This window comes from Sinocyclocheilus anshuiensis, unplaced genomic scaffold (genome assembly GCF_001515605.1).
Source record: "Sinocyclocheilus anshuiensis isolate Anshui unplaced genomic scaffold, SAMN03320099.WGS_v1.1 scaffold1649, whole genome shotgun sequence".
Lineage (NCBI taxonomy): Eukaryota > Metazoa > Chordata > Actinopteri > Cypriniformes > Cyprinidae > Sinocyclocheilus > Sinocyclocheilus anshuiensis.
This window is the reverse complement of record NW_015540982.1, coordinates 8758-10684: the sequence shown is the minus strand read 5'-3', so window position 1 is coordinate 10684 and position 1927 is coordinate 8758. Positions and strand designations below refer to the sequence as shown.

At 31.2% G+C, this 1927-nt stretch overlaps 1 protein-coding gene across 1 annotated transcript in view; it reads right to left on the bottom strand.

The window, feature by feature from the left end:
- LOC107690113 (gastrula zinc finger protein XlCGF57.1-like) overlaps positions 1 to 622 on the bottom strand; it is a 3588-nt gene extending 2966 nt beyond the window's left edge. Inside the window, exon 1 of the mRNA XM_016488349.1 lies at positions 565 to 622. Within this exon, the coding sequence (XP_016343835.1) occupies positions 565 to 622 (58 nt within the window). The remainder of the gene's footprint in view (positions 1 to 564) is intronic.
- Between the last annotated feature and the right edge of the window lie 1305 nt (positions 623 to 1927).

Sequence of the window (1927 nt, the reverse complement as noted above, 5' to 3'; positions counted from 1 at the left end):
TACTCAGAAGAGAGGCTCATGAATAGTAATTAGACAGGCCAAAATTGACTAAAAATATATTGAGATGGTTTTTATTCTTAAGGACATCAAAACCTAAAATAAAACTCCAGAAAGGTGTAAAATATGTGACCTTTAACTCATTAAAAAAAAGAAACGTGTAAAGACATAAAAATGAACCCTGATGTAACAGCAGAAAGTAGATAATTTTGATGCAGTTTTAGAAATACATCAAGTACATTTTATATATATGTCCCTGAAATGTTTTCATTCAATGAATGAGGTACATTGATCTTCAAATAATAATTTTAAAAATATTATAGGCACAAATCCCATGTTTCTATAGGGAGAACTATTAAACATATTTGGTCAACTACACAAGTATCTAACATAAATAATTTTGTTGAAAAAAGTACAGAGTTTACAGAAAGTGTCCCTTGTTATTTGATTATTTAGCTATATTACTGCAGAGCTCTACAGAATTGTTCAATTACAACACAAACACTCTAAAGCTACTTGAAACGTTATATCCGTCATTATTATTAATGAAGAAGAATAAACACCAACCTGTTTGTTCTTCAGTATCTTCAGTGTGTTTGATTCTGCAGGGTTCTGGATCTCTCATCTTCTCTCTGTCCTCTTTAATAAACTCAGTCTTTGCAGATTTCAGCTCTTCCTGATGATTTGATGCTCGTCTTCACTTGTGAACTGATGGAGATATTCCAGCATTTATTGATGAATTGGTGAATGTGTGGGAGGAGTTTCACTGAACATGAATTTCTGTGTGGAAGAAGCAGATTTGCCAAAATAAACAATAAATCAGTTTACTTATTTTTAACTAATTTACACTTTTAAGTATTAATATAAGTAAAGCAGATATCCTCCAAATTCTATCTATGAAGCCTTAAAAATACAAAGTGTTGTGGTCTCTTTGTAAATCATTATATTAAAAGTAACAGTGTCGACACAAAGAGCACATCAATTTAAAATGCTCATTCATATGGTTTGTTAGGATAGGACAATATTTGGCTGAGATACAACTATTTGAAAATCTGGAATCTGAGGGTGCAAAAAAATCTAAATATTGAGAAAATCATCTTTAAAGTTGTTCAAATTAAGTTCTTAGCAATGCATATTACTAATCAAACATTAAGTTTTGATATATTTACGGTAGGAAATTTACTAAATATCTTCATGGAACATGATCTTTTCTTAATATTCTAATGATTTTTGGCATAATAGAAAAATTGATAATTGACCCCAGATTTAAGACTGCACTGATTTTGTGCTCCAGGGTCACATTAAATGGAAATTCACACATTCTAAGCATTTCTGTTTTCTACGGAAGTCCTAAGAGGCCATGGATTATAAAACATTTTTCTGTCTTGTTTTGCCATGATAACGACTTAATTATCTCGTTATATCGACATAACAAAAGTTGTTTTCTCGTTATCACAACTTAATATTTTCTTGTGATGATGACATAACGAAAGTTGTTTTCTCGTTATCACGACTTAATATTTTCTTGTGATCTCGACATAACGAAAGTTGTTTTCTCGTTATCACGACTTAATATTTTCTTGTGATCTCGACATAACGAAAGTTGTTTTCTCGTTATCACGACTTAATATTTTCTTGTGATCTCGACATAACGAAAGTTGTTTTCTCGTTATCACGACTTAATATTTTCTTGTGATCTCGACATAACGAAAGTTGTTTTCTCGTTATCACGACTTAATATTTTCTTGTGATCTCGACATAACGAAAGTTGTTTTCTCGTTATCACGACTTAATATTTTCTTGTGATCTCGACATAACGAAAGTTGTTTTCTCGTTATCACGACTTAATATTTTCTTGTGATCTCGACATAACGAAAGTTGTTGAAGCGCGTCCTAGATAAACAACATCCCTGCTTATTAACTAGCAATC